General features: G+C 31.2%; 1 protein-coding gene across 2 annotated transcripts; it reads left to right on the forward strand.

Moving 5' to 3' along the window:
* The first annotated feature begins 135 nt into the window (after window positions 1-135).
* Window positions 136-21,311, forward strand: LOC146528024 (uncharacterized). Of its 2 annotated transcripts, none has more exons than XM_085204014.1 (9): window positions 136-588; window positions 12,838-12,973; window positions 13,763-13,844; window positions 14,979-15,609; window positions 16,376-16,471; window positions 17,071-17,139; window positions 17,463-17,549; window positions 17,926-18,005; window positions 18,969-21,311. In XM_085204014.1, exons 1-9 carry the CDS (start codon window positions 390-392, stop codon window positions 18,990-18,992), a joined length of 1,404 nt encoding a protein of 467 aa, XP_085060140.1. In that variant the 5' UTR covers window positions 136-389; the 3' UTR covers window positions 18,993-21,311. The 2 variants fall into 2 exon arrangements, with proteins under 2 accessions (XP_085060140.1, XP_085060139.1); XM_085204013.1 differs by having other exon boundaries at window positions 150-600.
* Window positions 21,312-21,799: the final 488 nt, after the last annotated feature.

Here is a 21,799-nt window from a genome sequence, read left to right on the forward strand (position 1 = left end):
TGAAAGCAATGTTATAACGTTGTGGCCGTCATGGCGCAGCGGCACAACTTATTATTTTATGTCAGCTAAGATAACAAGCGAATGACAATTAATAAGAGTTATTATTATCTATAGTCATTGTTTAGACAATTGTCTATGGCCAGAGGCCATTTTTCCTTAAAAAACCGAGAAGTGGGGAAGGGAAAAAAAGGTGAACAAATACGAAACATACATGTCAAATATTTCAAGGCTGCGTTGTGATGATTTCAATTACAATTATTATAAACTTGATAACGTTTGCAACAAATAATATATCCTGAGTGTCAATAAGTTGTACTAGTATTCTGTTTTTAATGGTAGCCGCGGGCGCGAATACTACAATAGAATAGAATATTAGAACTAACAATAAGATGGGTTATTATTGTACTGTGCCACAATGTACCTCGCTTGCCGGCAAAACGAAGAACGTGAAGTTCCACAGGTTCCCCCGCGACGAAATGATGGCAGACAAGTGGAATAACATACTGAAGAGAGGCAAGCCTTACACAAAATACTCGAAAGTTTGCAGCCTGCATTTCACACAGGCGGACTATAACGTCACAACAATGGGTAAGAATAAAGGTATTTTGGGTTTTTCCATGTCTGCTTGATGTTAATATGTGTTTCCTATATTCTCTCCGTGACTCATGTTTGTAATGGTAGAATTTTTTGTGTAATGAGAAAAAAACTGCGCCGGAAGCTTTTAGAGAGCGGAATTATGCATGTAATCGTACAAAAACATCGCCAAACGCCCTTTATCTCGCTTATTCGCGTTTGACATTCACAAGTCCTTTTTTTTACGAATTTTCGTTGAAACAAGCTTGAGTTTTTTTTAATTCAAAACATAAAATGTTATTTATTCATTGTTGGTTAGTTTTGCCTTTGTGAATTCTCTTTTAAGATTTTCCTCCGTGATTCTTACTTTAAATATGGGATTTTTTAATAATTAAAACAGACAATGATGAAAATAAATCTTAACATCTCAATTATAAAGTTTACTCAATTTTTATACATATTTTAGTAATATGCTTTTCCTGTTGCATTTTTTCCATTATTAGTTCTGGTGGTAAAGTTTGACTTTGAATAATTTAGTTTTGTGTTTCAGTTTAACAAAAAAATGAAATTTTCCGAGAACAAGCTATATGCTAAATGTTCTACCAAAATTTATATAGCTTGACATTAAATTGTTGTTTTTACTGTTTTGAACTCAAATTCTTTAGTAAATATTAGTTTTGTTTATCTTTAACTATGTTTTATATAACTTTACAATACTTTTTACGGACTTAAAATTAAGAGAATAAGTTACTTTTCAAATTCAAATATGATGTGATCTTAAATCTCCACCTTTTAGATATCAGGCCATTAAAATACTAATGCAATATAAAAACAGATCTTTTATTATTAAGCTGGATTGTTATTTTTAATAAAAATATATTTATATACTATATTAAGAATTAATTAATGAATTTGTTGACTAATTTCATAAATTGATCTAGAGAACAATTTTTAACTTATATTTTTAAGTTTATTGAATATTTCTTTCTAACATATTAATAGTAGAGTTTGTTGTAGGCAGTGGAACAGTGTCTGAGTGTAAGCACAATAGCTACAAATCCGTTGCTATTTAATGAATTATTTTCATTTGTCCACTCTGGTAAAATGTGGCATAGAGTTCTTCTATTCAACACACTATTTCTCAAAAATTAGATGGTCTCTGGGGAATGTAATGCCTGAACACTAGGTTCTATCAGCTTACTTTTCTATATGCGGAATACACTGTGAGGCTGAAAAACTTATAACTACATAAAAATAATAAAAATGTGTTAGGTGTTCTTACTGTAAAAATGACAGCATAATAAATTAAATATTTTATATTGTTATTTCTCATATAAAGTTATTGTCATAAAGAACAATACATATATTTTGTAGGGCATATTGCTTTGTGTATATATTCAATATGATTCAGTTTTTATATATATTTTAGGCACAAAGTACCTAAATTTCATCTATGCAACAATAAAAAGAAAAATAACTTTTTTTATGGACAACAAAGTGATCTTATAAGGATTCCTTTTTTCCTTATAAGGTATGGAACCCTAAAATTCAACTATATCCTCGGTTGACCAAAAATCAATATAGTGTGATCGGTTAATAAATGTACAAACTGATTCAGTCTATTTATCAATCATTCTGTATATATAAACTTCCGTTATTGAGTGACTGACAGAAAATGCACAGCAGAAATTCTCGAACCTAAAAACATTGAAATTTAATATTGTAGGTCTAGGTAGATGATAGAAGAAGGGAAGTATTTAATACTTACTAGAGAATTTCTCGTATTTCTTATAGTTTTGTGGTTCACACAGACAAAGTTCTGAACTACAACAATTTTTACATAAATCTTATGTTGCTTTACGGGTGTAATATCATAAAAGTCTACATGCAAAATTGATTGAAACGAAAATAAGAAATATGAGTCTAGATCGCTTGAACGGCGTGGTACGTGTGGATTCCCCCGATTGGCCAAATGGAAATATTAAGAATGTTTTCGAAACACTCAGAAAATCCTCCTTGAATCCTTCCTTTTTGTAATATTTGACATTGTTACTCAACTCGTATTGGTCATAGTGTGTTTTGATATTACATTCCTTAATAAATAGGTTATCCGACACAGTATACAAAAAGAAAAAATAAAAATAAAAACCGCCCACAGATAAAAAAAAAAAATACTTTTTCGGCTTTTTACCGTGATTAACAATGCTATGAAAAAAAAAAAACCTCGTTCAAATCGGTTAATTCATTGGAAGAAGCTACGGTGACACACACAGACCCACAGATAGACATGTCCAAATTATAACACACCTCTTTTTTACGACGGGGGTTAAGATTTTTTCTATTCGATGCAAACAAGTTCCCGACATTAGCTCGATCTATGAAACAAACTTTTCAGCTATAGATTGGTTATTGGGTAACAGAATTGAACAAAAGATGTAAAATTTAAAACATTTCCTGTATTAAGTTTATAATGCACCTTTGTTGCTCAGCGTCACGATGTCTGACTTGTGACTTTAAACATGGCAGTTGTGGGTTCGATGGGCACTGAGAGGGGTAAATACTCTCTATATGGGAGGTTCCCTCTGCTTACTTTGCTAGATGCAGGAAGCTAAAAAAAGTTTCCCCCCTTTTTTTGAATGTTAATCGCTAAATAAATCGAATCTGCTACTGCTGTCTCAATAAGAAGTGATGATTTGAGCGCTCAAAGGTCGAAACATAATTGTCATAAAAATATTAACAATAGTTTCAAATGACGACATAATATGAATCACTTAACCACATTTATATTTAAAATAATATGTTTAACTTGTATATTTAAACTGTCATTGGTAGTTAGGGAGGCGAAGCAGCAAACTGTGGAGTCACTCGAGCGTCATGGAGACCTATTGGGTTGCGAAGCTTAGATGATAACAAGAAGAAATGTCATATAAAAAATTTCGTTTCACCGGTGGGTTGAGGGGTTATAGATTTTCAAAAATGTAAAAAAAAACTGTTCCATGGACATACTCGAGCGCGTCAGATATTGATATCATCAATTGCCTACGTCTTCTTAAGCATGAAAATATGTTAATCTGACAGTTTCCGTGGTGGAGGTGGTCGTACGTAAGAGTTAAAAATGGCAAAAAAAAAAATATTATCGAGCGCGTCAGATTTTCTAAGGGGGTCTTAAGTGAACCTAAAAAATGCTCTTATGTAATAATCTGACGATTTGGATCTGACGCAAGCTCGTAATCGTTGTTTGAAAATGCAAAAAAAAATCGTCATCTTGAAATACTCGAGCGCGTCAGATTAAGATATACATGGTTCATCTTCATGCCCTAGACGTGATATCTCAAAATAAGACGATTATCTGAAGGGACTTGCTTAATCTCACAATTATTAATATTTTTTTAAACCAATAGAAGAAACAAGTCAGCTTTACGTTGTATCCCGCACACAGCAGGATATGCAGAGGGAACCTAAGGTTAAGACACTCTGTTCCCCACTTTCTGCCAAATTTTAAAGGCATTGAGTGTTGAGTAGCAGCACTTAACGTCACTGTTTTGCCTCGACACCAGAGCGAAGAAATGGAAATATAAATTTCAATAAATATTTCATCTCCTGGAATGGAGATTGAACCCGAACCAGTCTGTTTTACTGTCACACTTTGTGCCACTGCGCCACGACTGGCCTCAATTTTTTTATTCATTGAACGCAATCAATAGAAAAGCTCAAGAAATAGAATGTAACTAAAAGAATGTATGTTTGAAATAGAATACTTGTATTTATAAAAAAAAAGTACAAAAAAAATTTTTTTTTTTCGAGTATTTTTTTTAATTTATCATCTTTATTGATGAGTTAGGGACCAATAAATAAAAAAAGAGTGCGATAGGAATAGAAATACGGTGAGAGGAATATATGCAATTCTTAGGTATATTAAACTTTATCAATTAATTTCTATTACTTCGGTTTGTGGAATTTGTCAGATTATATGTTTTTCGTAATCCTTGAATGATTCCCTTCAAAATAAAAAAAAAATTAGCCGCGCTCGAGAATGTCCAGATAACGTTTTTTTTTTACAACTTTGGAGCCCTCTCCCTCCTTTGCGTCACTCTCAAATTGTCAGATTAGTGGAATATACACGATTTAGCATGTAACTAACTTACCCTATCTTAATCTGACGCGCTCGAGAATGTCCGATGATCAATTTTTTTTTACTAATCTGATCCTTTATCCTAGACGCGCGGCTATACATAGGAAGCTCATATTTGGTGGAAGTACGTAACCGAGTACAAGGAATCCCCAGTATCTTAATCTGATGCGCTCGAATGACTCCACAAAGTCCCCTCTTCGCCGCCCCTACTATGGGTGACAGTCAGCAATGGAACAATGTTTAACTGTAAACGCGAGGGTTCTGGGTTCGATTCTCCATTCGAGGAGTGGCTTTGGTAAGACGAAACGACCGACTACTTCGTTTTATTACGTGTATATTTTTTGTGCATAAATATTAGTTAAATGTTTTTTAATCTTTTTTAATTATAATTTATATTTTGTAATATAATAAAGCTAAATGATGGATTTGTTTAGTTGAACGCGCTCACCTCAGGACGCTTTCGAAATGAAAAGTACTTTCAGCACCTGGAATTAGGGGTTTTCGTTATATTACATAACTAATATTTTTAAAGAGTATATTCAGCTGTTTATAATTTAAAACAAGTAAGCGGTCTTTTTTAATGCGTTCTTTTTTATGTTGTTTGTTGAACACATGTTCAATGAAATATTTTTAAGAGTCAGAATTTCAAATTATATATAAATCGGTGCCAATTTTCAGATTTTTTCCATACAAATTTTCAACCTTATTTAACCCCTTCAGGGATTATAGGGAGATTACAGAGATTTCATAAATATATTTAATAAATATTCGTATAGTTTAAGTTTATTAAATATATTTATGAAAATATTTTCAGTTTAGGAATAGAATTCTAATAAACCATGAAACACGTATTTCATGGTTTATTAGAATTATTAGAAATAGAGAGCGAGAGAGCAATATTAGAAATAGAGATTTTTCCTTACAAACTTTCAATCCCTATTTTCACCAATTCCCTCCAAATTCAAAATCCCTTAATGGGTGTTCACGTTATGAAAATAAACATCTGCCAAATTTCACGTTTATACCATCAGCGGTTACATTCAGTCAGTGGGAACATTTCCTTTCTTATATATATAGATATCTTAAAAAAATATTTAAAAGTATTTGTTTGCGTGTCAAAACGGGGAATAATGAAATAGGCTGTAGTCATAATCATGTAGTCCACGCGGTCGAAGCCGTAAACAGTACCCTGGTATCATATAAAGGAGAAACACTTTTCAACGATTTTTTTTTAATGAGCGAGAAAAGTATTGATATCATTATATACAAGAACGTGATTGTTTGGGTTTTTTTTTGAAATAATGTTTCAGTTATCCTCCTATTAATTTACCTTATTGCGTCACTTAACATATGTTTAATGTATATTGATTTATAAGTAAATTATACTTTTACTATTATTTAATAAACAGGTAAAATGTTAATGTTTATATACATATATTTTTCTCTTTCTTTATTTGTGATTTATTAAGGCAATATTATTTTTAAATGTTGGGCGTAGGTTCTGGGGTTGATTTCAATTTTTTAGTTGATTTGAAAAATGAAAACATTTCTCTTCTATTGTATTTTGAATTCTAGTTCAATCTAGATTTATATAGTTATCGTTGTTTATAATATTTTTCTTATTATCTAATCTATGCTATAACTTGTTTTAAGTACCTACCTATATGCCAAATCTAATACATTGACAAGATAAAATACGCGGCAAAACAAGATAGCTGCAGGTTCAAATTCCAATGAGGGAAAGTAAAGTGTAGGTTTTTTAATTTTATCTGTCTAGATATGAAAAAATCTGGATAACGTTACACTTGTTTAAAATGGGCGGTACGTAGGTATTTAAACTTTAGTGTTTTGCGGGTAGATAATTTTTTTTATTTCATAATAGATAGTAGAAATTTGATTTGAATTTCACAATAGATACAATAATTTTAGTATGTGACATACATACTAACAATACAAATAATGTGTAAACCCAGGTGAGACCTGGGTATTTAGTATGTATGTCCGAATATTATTACAAATAATGTGTAAACCCAGGTGAGACCTGGGTCAGACGCTACGTCATGTCAGATAACATTTAAGCCTCCATGGTATTTTGATAGATCATTTCATTATCGCTTCCTGTTGATCAGTTTGTTATCATTTCCTTTCTATATTATTTCTTTATCAGCACGCATCTCCCATTTATTGCACTATGGTCTTTAAATTGCTGCTTTTACGGTCGTTGTTTTTTGTATGGCGGGGATTAACGCTGCCGTTTACGTCGTCAAATGGTGTCATTTTAAATTGGTGCTCAGTATTTATTGCGTTGTATATTTTACTACTGATTCACTATAATACTTAAGAAACTTTTATATTTTTTTCTTCAAAGAAATTTTTGATATTCTACAAACATAAAATTATTTATTTGTTATACATTTTTTGGATGGGATTATTTCTTACACTATAATTTTGTTTTTTTAGTTCCCCGTTTTCGACTAATTGCAATGGCATGCCGTTTTATCTTGTTGCTAGAGGGAAATGAAAATAATCCACTCCCCCAATTTGGAATTGAACCATCGCATTTACAGTTAGATGCCATCTGGCTGCGACAAGACGGAATCTATCTTTTTATTTATACAATATTATACAATAATATAATTAATTTGTATAAATTGAAATAAAATATTGTTTATTATTTTTGCAGTTAGCGGAATTTAACAACGCGATCGGTTTCGAATTTCGAACTTACAATCATGGTGGACATTTATATTTTCTTCTTTATGGTGTTGTGATGGCGTCAATAAATTGTTAAATATTTTAATATAAATTAATACTGTATGCCCGTGTACGCATAAGGTAAATAAATTTAAGGTTAATATCGAACGTTGCTACAGATTTTGAAAATACAGGTTTTACCTAAATTAATTGTAGCAAATAAATAATGAAATAAATATAAATGAAATTCTTCCCGTGTTGAAGTGCTATCGCACAACGCACAGACGAAACTATGCAACGTAGCAAGTTGCTACGTTGCGTAGTCTTGTAAAAGAAACGTAAACTTTTCTTTTTAACAAATGAATTTACTTTTGTTTCACTTGTCTTACTTTTTGTAGGGGTGTTATCAGTGTTATAAAAAATGTGATAAAAATAAACGTGGCCTTAGCCTTATTTGCTTGCTGTGTTAGTAGTAAAAAATTGCATAATATTATACCTTTGCATTGCACATTACATATATACATTTACATTGCATAATAGCCATATTTACCTTAAAAATCCTGTAGGACAACGTTCTCTGCACACACTCTCTGCGATGATTGATATTTACAAATCTATTGAAATAATTGCAGCCCATTAAAAAGCTTAGACGAGTGCAGTTTTAAATTGCTTCGTTAAACACGGAAATGAATGGAATCCTTTCCTCAGATTTTTTTGTATAATTTTAATATTGTTATATTAATATTCCGTCACCGCCGCCGCTCATCGCCTTACTATCACGCGACGGTTTGGGTTCGATTCTCATTCGGGGAAATGATTTTTTTTTCCGCGGTCAGACAACAAGACAAAGCGCGACGTTGAATTCCGCCACTCAATAAGCAATACCTCGAAAAGTAGGCGAAAAGTGGGGAATGGAATGTCTTAACACTAGCTTGCTGCACTAGCCTCTGACTGCCTTGCTGTGTGCGGGATACAGAAAGAAGCTAAAAAAATATAAACACATTTTTTTTATATGTATTATATGGACCGTTTATTTTGAAAGTGGTGTAAGTCCATTTTTGAGAAAAAATGAGCTATCACGTAATTCATGCTTAATTTAATGTAATTTTTTTATTTATAACAAGTCCATGTTTAATTTCTCAAAAAAATCCCATGTTTTGTACAACTCAAAATCGGTCGGTTAATGAAATTGCATAATCATTGATTATGAAAGTGGTGTAAGTCCAATTGACAGAGGTATAGCAGATGGATGGCGATCTGTGTTTTGTTATTTTTCATTTATTTTATGTGTCCCGCGGACGATTTGCATTGTTTCCCATCCGTGTTTCCACTACTCGTAAGTTAAAAGATATATATTAAAAAAATAGAGAGATGTATTAGAAAACGTACAGCGCATAACCTGTGAGAAGAAAATAAATACGACAAGGCTGTATGACTCCGTATTTTTGCCCGTATTTTGGCGAATTAAAAAAACAGCAAAAACAACAGTAGAACATCTTTTTGCAGAAAAATCCCCAATCTTATTACGATTTTTGTAATTTTATATTATTTAGGAGTTGAATTTTTAAATAAAATGTAGCCTATGTACTATTCCAATTCATACTCTAGCTGTGTATTAAATTTGAAACCAATCTATTACGTACTTTTGGCGATACCTTTACCCAAATAAAAATACTTACAATGTTTCTGACTGATAATAATTTATAGGATTACGTGTGATATCACGTGAAAAATGCCAAAATGCCAGACCTATTACGTACGAAAAATATAAAGACATGAAGCAGCTCTACCCTACATACCTCCGGTGCATCATGCATATTTTAATTGAGAATATGTAAATTCTTGTAATGACAATGTAATTGCCGTCTAAAATAAAATTTTATGTGTTGTTATGCGTATTTGTAAACAAAATTATATTAAAATGAAGTATATTTTAAGTGATATTTGATTTTTCAAAATTGAAATTAAACGATTTTTACAATTGCCTAATTTTGAAAGTGGTGTAAGTCCATTAGCAGCACATAAATATGTGTTATCGTAGTCTAATTAGCTAAAAACAAATTTATATAAACAAATTAAATGTTGATAAAACAATAGAAACAATGCCAGGCCTCATATGATTTGCCTATATTTTTAAATCAACAAATATACTAACCTTTAATTTTCTCGACACAAAAGAAAATGGACTTACACCACTTTCAAAATAAATGGGCCATATATTAAAATACTTATTAATTTGACATGCAATTTGTTCCGCCATGTTAATAACAACCGTCGATAAGCAACGATTTGCAAAGTTTATTGTTAGAAAACGTCACCTAAAATAAGCTTGCTTAACGCATCTCTCTATTGAAAACTGAAAATAATTTTATAAATGTATTTAATAAATATTCGTATAGTTCAAGCGGGCGTAGCCGCGTTCGGGTCCACTATTATTTAATATAAATTGTAATAAACTGATAGAAAGAAGCGCACATTTGTCGCGCACGTATTATAACTGGGTTTCCCAGATCGATAGATATTGCTATACTTATGTATTAATGTCGATCATGTGTAAAGACAAAAATACGTTTAAATCATTTACTGATTGATAATAATTATAGTGCCTATTTTCCTTATTTAATTCCGGATGTACAGGATTAGGCGATGATTATGGACATATATTTTTCCAATTCGAACCATTATTAGTTTGAGATTAGCGCGTCAACCAAACAAACGCTTAGTTATAATATTGCTATAGGATTATGGATATGTATACTTAGACATCTAAATTATTATGGACAGAAATTTTCTTTTTTTATTTTGGACACCATAAGTTGCATCAGGTATAAATAAACCAATTATATTTTAAATTTAAAATGTTGTATGCAATTTATTTTGAAGTTTTAATTAAAGTTAATTGACTCACCTTGACTTATATCCTTCAAAATGTATCTAAGAGACGCCGAATGAAATCCTAGTATGTTTCATTTTTATATGTTTCCTAACAAGCACCTATATTTTTTTCCTAAGTAACGCAAAAATTGTAAAAATATTATAATAAATAGCGTTCTCTCGTGCTAAATGATAATTCTAAGCAATTATGTTTGGGTAGCGGAAAATCTCCCACTGCGCGGATACGTAGTAGCTTAATGAGAACGTATGGGTTAGTGGTTAGAGCGCTTGGACGGAGTGCAAGAAGCACGGGTTCGTATTTGCAATTTTTGTATCTATGATTGCAGGAGACGCATTTAATTTCTTTTTTTAAGTAAATATCTTTTTTCTACTCTAAATAAACTCTCTTCTACCCTTATAATCTCTCTTCTATCCTACTATATGCGGGATACAGCGTGAAGCTGAGTATACTAAACAATATCTATACATATATTTGTATATGTATATATATATGTGTATTTAGTAATTTACGATGATATTATGAGATGAATCAGAATGGAGAGGAAATGATTTTATTTCATTCAAGTTATTATTTATATAAACAATATCTGAATACTTTTTTGATGTCTTATAACAGATTAAAATTTTACTTGAACATTAAAGTACTTAATCGAACACGCTAAAAGGACGTAGATTCAATTCCTGTTTATATAAAAGAATTATAACTCAAATTAATTGTTATAAAGGAAGTGACAATTTAGCAGATAAATTGTAGGTCAATGAAGATTTATATACAATACCTATTAAAAGATAAAGTTGATGTTATCTATATTATATCTTGCAAACCGTTTAATCGTATTATTAATGTATTATGATAATATTTTCTACCTACGTTACTTTGGGTTGATCTTAAATTATTAAAAAAATCCATTTACTTTAGTTCGGTAAACATTTTTTTTAATAGTTCACTCTGTATTCTAGATATAGTAGGGTAGGCGGGAACCTATTGCTAAGACATTGCGTTGACGAGCGGGGAATGTTAATGTTCTTCATTAGAGAAAGTGAAAGTATTTTTTTTTATGGGAATTGAACTACAAGCGTCGCGTATACAGTAATAATAAAATAAATAAATAAATAAGAATAATAAAATATTTTTTTGTATATAGCTTAGTTTCGCTTGTCATAATAAGAAATAAACTGTTTGAAGGAAAACACTGTCATTTTCTTTATAACAGTAGGTTTTATTTACGACAATGCTTCATCATACAGAATCAAATAAAGAATATCGATTTTACCCTGATATATCTATATATATAAAATCGAAAGGTCACTCACTCATCACGAAATCTCAGAAACTACATGTGCTAGGAATCTGAAATTTTGCATAGGAGCTATTTATAGGACGTAGGTGCTCGCTAAGACGGGAATTTGCAGTATTCGACTTCTAAGGGTTTGTTTTGGGGATTGAAAGATTGTATGAAACTTCGTTACTAATGACATTTGTCTTTGTCATTCGGTACTAAATGCTAGGAGTCTCAAATTTTCCATGAACGTCATTTATAGGACGTAGGTACTCATGAAGACAGAAATTAATAATAACGTAGTTCACGCGGGCGAAGCCGCAGGCGGGCCGCTAGTTAATAATAAAAATGACACACCTAAAGTTTCTTAATATGTATATTTAATGTCCTAAAAATTTTCCTTATTATTTTTTTTTTTTGCGTCGCGCTGTATTTCACATATAATAGGACGGGAGAGGGAGTCTATTATTAAGACACTCGCTCCCCACTTTTCCCGTATCCTGCCTCCAGGATTACGTGTTGAGTGGCGGAACCTGACATCATGCTTGGCTCGCCACTAGAGCTAAATCAAAAGATTAAATATTTCTTTTCCCCGAGTGGGAATTCAACCCACCACCACCGCGTTGTATCCCTGTACCACTACTGGCCTCCTTATTTAATTTCAGTATTTTCATTTCAAGTCGGGCGGGATTTGATATGAATCCACCATATATAGTAGGTTAGACAGAGGGAACCTAAGACCCCCGTTCCCTAATCTCCGACCAATTTTTGAGACATGGAAGTGTCGTGCTTTTCTTGGAGGAAATGGATGTAATTAACTCAACCCACTTTTAATAAACCCACAATCGTCGCATTTACAATCTGTTAAGACATTGTCCACTGATTGCTAATATATAACAAATATTATTACATATACAATATCTACAATTAACTATATTCATATACTAGCGGCCCGCTCGCGGTTTCACCCGCGTGAACTATGTTATTATTAATTTCTGTCTCCATGACTACGTCCTAGTGACGTCTATGTAAAATTTGAGATTCCTAGCATTTGTAGTAACGGAGTTTCATATAAACTTTCGACCCCAAAAACAACCCCTTAGAAATCGAATATTGCAAATTCCCGTCTTAGCGAGCACCTACGTCCTATACGTAACTCCTATGCAAAATTAGAGATTCCTAGCACTTGTAGTTTCTGAGATTTCGTGATGAGTGAGTGACCTTTCGATTTTATATATATAGATTTAATTCTTTTTTTTGTAGGTCAGTGGAAAACATTATCAAAAGACGCACTTCCATCACAAAATTTGCCTAAACTTAACCCCGACGGCACAGTAATGGTCATCAGGAAGAGTCGCACGGTCAAATACAAGGAGTGCAAAAAGGAGGACACATACAGGTATATTTATATTTCTACACTAATATTATAAATCTTGTTAAGAAACATTTATACATTTTTTTTAACTTCACGCTGTATCCCGCACATTGCATGGTAGGCAAAGGGATTATGTCTTTCATTTACAGACACAGATCCATTACGGTTTTATAATAAGTAGGTATAAATATGAATTATATACATTTAATTACCTTTTAATTAATCTTGTCTTATCATCATATTAGGCAAAAGACAATATCATAATAAGCCATTTAAGAGACGGTAATTGAATTAATAAATAAAATCAAAATAAGTTGCTAATAAAATTATCTAAAGACAAAAAAAAACAATTCTTATTTTCCTGCTTTTAGCAGGGCAGGCAGAGCAAAAAATAGTGTTAACTCTCTACGTTTTCCAGGCACCGCAAAATTTTCGAGATATTTTTTGAGAGGTGAAATTCGACGTAGCGCTTTATCTCTTTACTATAGAAGGAATTGAAACTAATTCATTGCTCAGAGTGGGAATCGAGGCCACAACCGTCGCATTTTTGTTCATAGATTATAATTCAGAAATTATAATCTATAAATGAAAACGGCATATCAAGATCGATCTCAGAGTAGAGAGCTGTTTATAAGTATGGATTTAAATTTCTAATACGTGATTCAATGTTCAAGCAAATACGACGACAACAGTCAAGAAGTTAGTTTTAAATAGCGTTGAAAGAGTTCGTTCCCTTGCAAATATACGGAGAATTGATAATATGCGGAGGTATCATATACTCGTATACATTTTTTCATTTTTAATTTTTTTTAGTGACAAAACCGATAAATGGACAAATATGGCGCACACGACTCTGCCTTTAAATTCAGAAAATCAAGAGCAACATGAAAATAGTGTAAGTATATCTTTTAATATCTTTTAATACTTTTGAAATTTTTAGTTACGCATTACTCAGCACACTATATACCTCGAGGATTCGGCGGGATAGTAGGAAATGAAAATGTCTTAATAGAATCATAGTGTCTTAACATTAGGTTACCAGGTTCCCTCTGCGTATGCAGAGGGAACCTACCTAAAATTTACACTAATGGAAAAAAGTCTTATTAGTTTAACGCGCCTCTTAAGATCTTATTAAACTTGTTAAGTTTTTTGTCTGTAAATGTTATAGTATTAGTAGGTACAATATTTAAAAAGTAGAAACAGAACATTTTAAATCATTAACGTGGCATAATAGCAAAGAGCTTTGCTGACAGTTTTATTTGAATAAGAAGAAAAATAAAAATAAAAGGAAAATATATACAGCACGGTTTTGGAGTAGTGAAGTTGTCTGCTGATGGCTGCGCTGTGTCAATATTAGCAATTTTCCTTACGTATACGCGCGATGCGCAAAGTATATAACACCTAACTTCATGGCGGCTACGACACTTCAGCCATGCTGTATGATATATAAGCTATTCTTTTTCCTGTGTTTTTTAGTATGCTCGTAATTTTCATAAAATTAAATAGAAAAAAAAATGTTGACAATAGTAAGAATAAATGTTCGTATAACACAAAAAATTGGAACAATAAAGAATGATAACACGTGACTTGTAAGTTATAAATTAAAGCATTAGTGAGTCATAAAATAAATTATGAAAATTAAATCGATCGGTTTGGTGGGAGAGATATTTTTTATCTTGTATATATGTAATTATTATTGATTGATTAATTAATTTGTTTCAATTGTAATTTCTTCTAAATTTTATAATATGATTTATAATAATTACTATATCTGAAGTAATTAATTGGAATCGTATCAGTTGGACAGCGTTTAACTGTACACGCGATGATTCTGGGTTTGATAACACGGGGGAGTGTAATTTTGCAGCTTCACTATGATAAAATACAGCGTTGAGCTCCACCAGGCGGAAAGGAGTATTTTGACACTAGGTTATCTCTACCTACCCGGCTATATGCGTAAAGCTGAGGCGTTACTTAATTCGATTTTATGTCAATCGATCATTTCCAACTTTTAATTATCTTTCTACAGATGGCGTATCGTTTACAAGCTTTAAATTCACTCGCAAATAACATAAGTCCGGCACAAAATGTACCACAAAGTCAAACGATTAAACCTGAAAAACAAGACGCTATAATGCAAACTGATCCAGTACACTCAGAAGAAGAAGAAACATATCAACACAGCTACACGGAATCCGAAAAATCGATACCAGATATCGATTATCATCAATACAAGGGCAATTATGATGATGAATTAAAGAAATATGAAATACCCAAAGACTTCTCAAAGCCATCAGAAGATTATATTCCGCAAACCAACGAGGAATATAATAAAGAAGCTGAGAAATATGCCTTAGAAAGAAAATCGCATAATATCGATTTTCCTAAACAGCCAATTGAGAATGGTTATCCCAAAATGGCTGATGTGTACAATTTCGATAAGGAATATCAAAATAGGCCGGATTTTTGTTATTCTAATCCAAATTATCAAGATAGTGTCGAAATTTTGAGAAATCAACAGCATAATTTGCAAATTCTTCAAGAGCAACATCGTGTGACGGAAAATCAGAATTTTTTCAACGAGAACCATATAAAGCAAGAAATCGATTTTGGCAACGATGAGGATAAATTTATATATGAAAGGAATAAAGATCAGATAGGTATGTTTTTTTAAAAATTGGAAGCGGGTTTTTTTCTAAAATCGACTTATCTAATATTTTTCTCGAGATATCGATTATTCGATTTTGTTATCTATGTTTTTCTTACTTTATCAATTCAAGTAATGTATATTAAAGTATATAAGGCATATAATATGTTGATGGTATAATATTTATAGCACAGATAATGTATATCTAATTTTTTATTCGATTATTTTAATGAAAATTAAACAATATAATATTTTTTTATCAGCAATATGTTAGGCTTACTTAGATTTGGCCAACGATAACTGAAATAAATTGGATTATTATGATACTAATATATGTGCATGTATAATTTATAGGTTTCTTAATCTTTAGTAAATAACAGAGATTGGATTTAATTTTGGAACTTAACGACGTGGTTTGCATTCCAGAGAGGGGTAAATGAAAAAAAAAAACTGTAAATATTGCGGCTTTGGGTGCGATTCTCTCGTGGAGAAATATCTTATTTATATCTTTGAAGAATTCTGTTTTATTATACACTATTAATTTGGCTATCCTTTTATATGTGTAAGATATATTTTTTTAAGCTTCCATTCACTATCGCGCATATAGCAGGGTAGGCAGATGGTATCTATAGTTGATACACATTCGATACAATGTGTGTTGAATGGCGTAACTCAACGCCGCACTTTGCCTTATTACTAGTGCGAGGAAATGAAAAAAGATCCGTCGAAGTATCAGATGTTTTTGCTTCACGTACCTAACTAATATGTAACTTTTTTAGACCCAAACACAATATATGAAAATCAAAGGAACATAGAGGAGCAAAGGTTATTAGAAATACAACATCACGTGAAACAAGAACCGGATACGTCTAATGGTAAAATTATATTTTTTATTATTATTATTCAGTACAAATATAAATTAATGTATACAATCTGTGGTCACCGACTATGTCTGTGACGTCACACCGTCCTAATCAAGATCGACACAAGGATAATATAATATTTATAGGAGAATTTTTTAGTCTGTAAAAAATTCTCATAAGATGCAACCGATACTTAATATTTATAAGTATTATTTTTTTAGCGTCACGCTGTATCCGCTTTGCGTCGGCACCAGAGCGTAGAAATTAAAATAGTAAATATTAAATTTCCTCGAGTAGGCATTGAACCCACTACCAGTCGCGTTTACAGTCACGCTGAGTGACCCGCACGACGGCTGGCCTCATAAGTGCTATCTTTGGTCCTTTTTGGTTTGTGGTCAAGACGGACAATGTGACACGTCACAGTTATTGTTTTGTGAATAATTACAAACTTTTTCATTTATTGTGGTATTTAAAAGATTTTTTTGATAGTGGTATTTAATTTTAATTATTCTTTTTTTTTGATATACAAAGAAAAATCGGTAAACTTCTTCTTTCTTTAAATTAATACTAATATTATTTCATTATTTCAATTCTTACCTATTCAATTCCAGGCTGTGATAATTCAGTGATGCAGCCGCAGACCAGTCCGTACTACACAAACACTAGTAATAGTGTTACAGGTAGGATACAATTTTTTTATTTCATTATTCTGTTAGATAATAGCTGTATGGTCTGCAGGACAATTGAGTATTTCTCTAATTTATAGAGCAACTAAATAAAACAAACAAAATTTTTTATGGGGAAATTAGTTAACATAATATAGTGAAAATTGCATTTTAAATTTTCTATTATTTGATTTTTGCACAGGGCAATCAGGGCTTCCGCCTTCAAGCAACTGTTCCCGTTCACAATTCCCCTGCTTTTATTGTCGTCTTTTTCACCTAAATCTACTCACTTTTACACGAATATGCTGACAATATATGTTCTTCAATTTTATTTTCAGGTGGTGGGTATTATCAACAAATTACGCGACCCGGACCTGAACTACTGATCGCGAAGCAGAATGCCCTAGCGGCGCATCAACAACTATGTAAATATTAATCTATGTAGAGTATATACAATTAATGATACTAGAGGGAGAAGAGAGATAAATTGAGGCCAGTCGTGGCGTCAATGTCTGACTGTAAATGCGATAGGTTGTGGGAATCTATCCCAAAGAAATAAAATATTTAATATTTTCATTTCCTCCCTCAGATAACGAGGCAACGAGAGGCGTTTAGTTTCGATGCTAGGACAATGATTATATTTAAATTATTTCCATTTCCCAACTCTGATACGAGATACTTCCCGTTCAAGAATTTGGCAGAAAGTGGGGAAAAGAGTGTCTTAAGTCCGTCTACTCTGCTATACACTTGATACAGCGTGAAGCTAAATAAAACATTATTTATATAAATATTAACTTTCAGGGCAAAACACAATGAAGCGGCCATTCTTCTATAGTGAGAGTCAACACTATAACACGCAGCAGCTGATACAGCGGTGTGAGGTCAGTATTCCTGGTAGTGATAGCTCACTCTGTATCTCGCATCCATTGGGTTATTGAGGAAGGGACCGTCCCTTTCCCACATTTCAAAACAAATTTTGAAATATTTTGTGTTGAGTGGCAGAACTTAACGTCAGGTTTTGTCTTGTTATCAGAGTGAGGAAATGAAAATATGTTATATATATATATATTATAGATTAACGTGCACAAACGCACAGACAAATACAAAAAATATATTATTTTGGGTAATAAATGAGCAATTATTGAATTTCAACGCACCAGCGGAAAGAATGATCACTTACAATTTAGAGAAACTGTTTAACCTGATTAATTGCATATATTTAGTATTACACATTTTTGGAAACCCGACGTTTCGATCACTTTGCAGTAGTCCGTGGTTGCGGGTAGATTGAGGTGGCATTTGTCTGTCAGTTGACATAATTATTATATCCAACTACCCACTCATGTCGGTACATGTCCTGGATTCCTGCAGAATGATCTGACTGTATCTTGCCCCCTAGTATGGTGGGTCTGTAGTGGATGGTAAGGTTTCCAACCATCATTTCTATTGAAATTAGGATGTTTTTGTATTTCATATCATTCTAGGAATATATTATAGGTTATATATAGATTTATCAAACCTGATGTAAGGTTGGGTTTATCCACAGTATGTTCACACACACCTAACTTCGATACATGCCCATTCTTGATGTTCAACATTCAACGTTCAACACAAATGTTTCTCTTTGTTTGACCAATATGTGTCTCAAGAATTGGCTCACTTTCAGCATTCGAAACGTCATGTTTCCAAAAATATATAATATTAAATATACGCGATTAATCCGGTTAAATAGTTTAATTTAAAATGTATTTAATCGTGAAAATTAAAGATCTTATTAAATGATCAGTTACAGTCTTATTACGTTCATATTTCTAAATAAATTGTATTATTTTTTCTTTTTTCAGGACTTACCAAGAATTCTTCAGTGATTGAGAGACATTCCAAAGTAAAAGTTAATGTAACTTTTTTTTAAACTAAAAAAAAGTATTCTCTATGCGACGATAATCTCTCGGTGGTTTAACACTTTTTTTATTATTACTATTACTACAGATTATTTAAATTTTTCTTATCTTATATTATTATAATAATATGTCTATTTCCATAGTAGAAACCCGATTATCCGGTCCTTAGTTATACGGATTCGCTATTATTCAGACTATCAATTGCGACCAAGACCAATAAAAATATTGTATTTAAATATGTATTTACATCGTACTTTGAAAAATGTTTCCCTGAATATTTACTTAACAAACGTCGATTTTCGTGGTTGTTGTTTATATAAACACATAACTATTACATTTTACAAATGACGCACGAAACCAGCTATTCTTCATACATTCGCATATCGAAATTTTGATTATCCAAATGCCTAACGACAACAATTAGTCCGGTTAATCGAGTTTCTGATGTGCATTGTAAATAATTTTTTTAGCGTTTTCTTTTTGGCGGCAGTTTTGTCTCTGAATGATGACAGTTCAGCTATATTTTTTTATCTGTATTAATAAAGAAATTTAATTTCTTTACTTTTTTGGATATTTGATTTTTGTTGTCTTTTGTTGTTTTTGGCAGCTTTTTATTTTTCAAAAATTATTGATATCGTGTATTGTGATCATTATAAACATGTATTTTTTAATTTTAAACAGTATAGCTGTGCTGTTATTTTTTTTTCAGTGAAATATTCGATATTAATCTGTGCATTGGTTTAGTTGTCTAAAGAAAAATTATATACTCTGTTACAATGTAATTCTTTTTTCTTGTTGCACAGATAAATAGAAATTGTTGCCATTTCATTCTTTATTTTAAATGTTATATTTGTTTTCAACATATTTATTTTTGAAATCTGATTTTTTTATATAGTTATGTTTTTTTAATTCTAGGTTTATTTTTAAAAATCTATTTATAATCTTACAATATGGTTACCATTAATTGCTTCATCATTTTCGATATAGCATTTTTTTTTAAATATTTTTTTTTTCTAAAAAAAGGAAAAAGGCTGCTTTATCGATTTTGATAGAAATCTTTAGGGAGGTGATACTTTATCGAATTTACGTGGCAATTATAAATAAAAAAAGTAGTAATAAGTTTATTTCTTCGTCACAATTGGTTTTTTTATTATTTTTTGGTTTCAAATATTAGATCTTGCCAAAGTGTTTTTTTTATTTTTGCACAAATTCGTGTCATAGACATGATTTCTATGATATACAACAACATGATTTTTTTGCTTATTGTATATATAATATTAATTAGAACAAAATCTTTAGTTTTTTGTACATACATATACCATTTTTATGTTATTTTAAAATTATTATTGTATTGTCATGAACCATAATTGAAAGAGATTTGTTTCATATACATTTTCTTAAACGTGTCTATGGCAGATCATAAATACAAAGTTTTTTTAATATTACTGTTTATTTTTCTATTTTTGGTGCTCTTAAATATATTTTATTTATTTTATTGTTTTTTTTTTAATTTGAAAATTGTCTGTATTTGATAGAAATAAATGATCGAGTACAATTTTTTTTATTTTGGGTTTAAACGCACATGTTGTAGAGAAATCGCTAGTTTTTTTAAATTTTATTTACATTTTTTGTTAGCGCTTAAAAAATATTATCGTAGCAAGTAAGATTTTTAAATAACGCGGGATGGTAGATTGAACGGAGCGTGCACTTTTTTTATTTGTTTCTTTTTCAAAGTTTTTGGCCATTTCTTTTCAAAATTGTGATTGTATATTCGATGAATATTTATAAAAGATATACATATATATAAGATAAATAAAAGAAAAGATTATATTTTTTATCTGTACGCTCTTTTTAGACCAAAGCTGTGAATTATAAGGATGTTAGGGTCTTAAAAAAATATTGCGAAAATATAGTTTTACTCGTTTTGCTGATAATTGTGATAATCTCTAAACCAAACTTAATTTAGTTAAAAAAAATAATATTTTTTTTATTATTTTTTTTAAACACTGCATAGGAGTAAAACTATTTTGTCGATCACTTTTTTTGGGGATATTTCATGAAAAACTTTGAAAGAATGTATTTTTTTAATGAGAGAGCTTGTTTAGTACTATTACTTAGTACTATAATTTTTATTACTTAGTACTATTTTTTCTTTTTTTTTGGAGTTTCCCCAAAAAAAACAACGTAATGTCTAGTATAAGTGGAAATGTTAAGTGCTACAAACATTTTGTTTATATATTTTTTACAGCAGTGGCCATTAAATAAAAATAAGTGGATTTTTTATAACTTGTCTTTCTTTATTCCTTATTTATAACCCGAGTTTCGTGAGTTTCGTAACCATAGTGTAAAAATAAAAAATATAGCATAAGTGTCTTAACACTAGGTTCCGAGGTTCCTTCTGTTACCTTGCTATGTGCAGGACACCTGTATGCCGACTTAGGCGAAAAAAAACTAATTACGATAAATTCATATATTTTCCGCTAATTATGAATTACTTTTGATGTTCATTATTTGTTCTTTATGTTTTATTGTAACGTTGATACTTTGGAATATTAACAAGATATTTAAAACGAACACAGATTTACAATTATTTTACTTCAAAAAAAAGGTTATTACTTGGAAGATAAAACAATAGTCGACTGGAATTTTAAAAGCCCTGAAAGGTACAAAATAGAGATGCTGTAAAAGCTTGTCATTATGTTGTGTTTTATTGTGACCATGGGGATATTTAGAGATATTTTCCAAGGGGGTTTGGCTCTCAGTGGTCATTTAGA

Source organism: Heliconius melpomene, chromosome 20 (genome assembly GCF_056956725.1).
Source record: "Heliconius melpomene rosina isolate 202511_hmr_F chromosome 20, ASM5695672v1, whole genome shotgun sequence".
NCBI lineage: Eukaryota > Metazoa > Arthropoda > Insecta > Lepidoptera > Nymphalidae > Heliconius > Heliconius melpomene.